General features: G+C 67.9%; 1 protein-coding gene across 1 annotated transcript in view; it reads left to right on the plus strand.

Annotated features, from left to right (window-relative positions):
- Window positions 1-600: 600 nt before the first annotated feature.
- CCDC136 (coiled-coil domain containing 136) overlaps window positions 601-2176 on the plus strand; it is a 3653-nt gene continuing 2077 nt past the window's right edge. The window contains exons 1-3 of the mRNA XM_014524658.2: window positions 601-631; window positions 1452-1754; window positions 1935-2052. Of these exons, the coding sequence (XP_014380144.2) occupies window positions 601-631; window positions 1452-1754; window positions 1935-2052 (452 nt within the window). The remainder of the gene's footprint in view (window positions 632-1451; window positions 1755-1934; window positions 2053-2176) is intronic.

Below are 2176 nucleotides of genomic sequence, written 5' to 3' on the forward strand. Positions count from 1 at the left end.
ACTTGGACAGAGTACACTTCACTCCCTTGTCCAAGTCGCTCTGTCTGCATGTGCCCACCTCTGTGTGTGCAGGGGTGTCTGTGTGTTGTCTGTCTGTATGTGTGCCCGCCTGTGTGTGTGCACACATGCCTTTGTGCCTGCGTGGCGATGTGTGCCTGTGTATGCATGTGTGTTCATGTGCCTGCTTGCTTGTGGAGGTGTGTGTACACTTGCCTTTGTGTGTTTTGTGTGCATATGTCTGTGTGTGGATGTGTGTGTATACACACACACACACGCGCGCTTGCCTGTGTTCGTGCATATGCATGCCTGGTTGTATGTGTGCACTCATGTGTGGATGGGCAGGTCTCTGCATATATGACTGTGTGTGAGTGCATGCGCATGTGTGCCTGCTTGTATGTGCGCGTGCCCGTACACGCCATGCGTACGAGTCCATACACATCAGAGCACGTCTCCTGGGACCTGCCGAGCCCTGGGGTCCGGGGCCTGGTGCCCTGACCCTTGCCGGCCAAGCCCGCCTGCCCCCGGGCCGCGGGGCCGGGTTCCGAGCGCCGCGGCTTTAAGCGGGACCCCGGGCGGCTGCGGGGCCGAGCGGACGCCGCCATGGAGCTCACGCCCTCCCCGTCCGTGGGCAGTGAGTGTCCGAGGCCACGGCCCCTCACCCCCCAGCCCGGGGCACCCACGGCCGGGCCCCAACTGCCGCCCGCCATGTTGACCCTGCCGGACTGGCCCCCCCGGCTGGGCCCAACTGCCGCAGCGGCACCCCTGCACCCCGACGCCTGCCCGCCCGCCCCGGGCACCCCGACAGCAGGGCCTCGACTGCTGCCCACGGGGCCTGGGCCCCGACTGCCAGCAGCCCCCCGAAATCCCAGGGCATCCCTTGGGGTGCCCCGGCCCTGCTGACACCCCACAGCTCCCCCCACTGCCGGTCCCTGGACTCCCCAATGCTCCTGGGGACCCCTGCTCCTGTGACCCCGCCATGTCCTGACCCCCCTTTTGCTGCCCCCATGGCCCCCCATCACATGGGGGTCTGGGGACCCCCTTGCACCCCCTCCCCTTGGCTTCAAGGGTCTTCTCTGCTCCACTGCACCCGGGATCGGGCTCCATTTCGGGTGTTAGGAGACCCTCGGCGTGGCTTCCCCCACCCCGTGGCCCCGGGGAGACTCCTCAGTGCTGGACCCCCCTCCTGTGCCCCCCCCACCCACTGCTGGGACCCCCCAACCTGGGCCTGGGCAGTTCTCAGGGGAAGGGGTTGGTTTTGGGGGGGAACCGGCTGCTTTGTGGGTGCCCCCCTGTGAGCCCCCACCCTTGATGGTTCCTAAATCCCCTCGGCCGCCAGCTTCTGGTTCGCTTCCCATCCCAAACCGCCCTCCCCAGAAGCAGCTGCATTTCAGAGCTGGGAGCAACGGGGCGGCATGGGGGGGTCTGACCCTCTCTCCCGCCCCCCAGCCCAGATGCACATGGTGCAGGACGAGTTCAGCTCCCTGCAGGAGACCAAGGCCTCGGAGCTGGAGGAGGTGGAGCAGGAGCTGCAGGAGGCGCAGGAGGAGCTGCGGGGGCTGCGGCAGGCGCCCTGCACGCCAACGAGGTGGCCACGCTGCAGGAGCAGCTGTGCCGCCTGCGAGCCGAGCTGCACCGCGCCCACGTGCTGCGCGACGACTACGAGCTGGAGCTGGCCAGCCTGCGGGCCGAGATCCGCATGAAGGGAGGGCCCCGCGCCGACGCCGTGGCCCCCCGGGAGGTGGCTGCGCTCCAAGGTACCGCGGCCCGGGGAGGGCGGGGGTCCAGTACAGGTACGGTGCCACGGGGCGGTTGTGGGGTGCAAAGGACCAGAGTCCGAGGATGCACTGGGCTCGTGCCCTGGGTGCTGGCACCTGGGAAGGGGGTCCCGCGCGGCAGAGCCGGCACCAGCTGAGCCCAGGCCCGTGTGCCCACAGAGGAGCTGCAGGCGCTGCGGGGGCAGTACCAGGACCTGCTGGAGGAGTATCAGACCCTGCAGGAGAGCAACAAGGTCATGGTGCACCAGCTCGAGAAGCTGGAGGCTCAGGAGTACAGGTGAGGGTCATGCTGGGCACCGGCGGGTACCACTGCGGGCATCGCCTGCAGCCCGGACCCTATACCCCGTGCCAGCGTGCCTCCCGTATGGGATGAGCCGGTGGGACTTGTGGGGCTCCTGCTT

Source organism: Alligator sinensis, unplaced genomic scaffold (genome assembly GCF_000455745.1).
Source record: "Alligator sinensis unplaced genomic scaffold, ASM45574v1 scaffold1083_1, whole genome shotgun sequence".
NCBI classification, from domain to species: domain Eukaryota; kingdom Metazoa; phylum Chordata; order Crocodylia; family Alligatoridae; genus Alligator; species Alligator sinensis.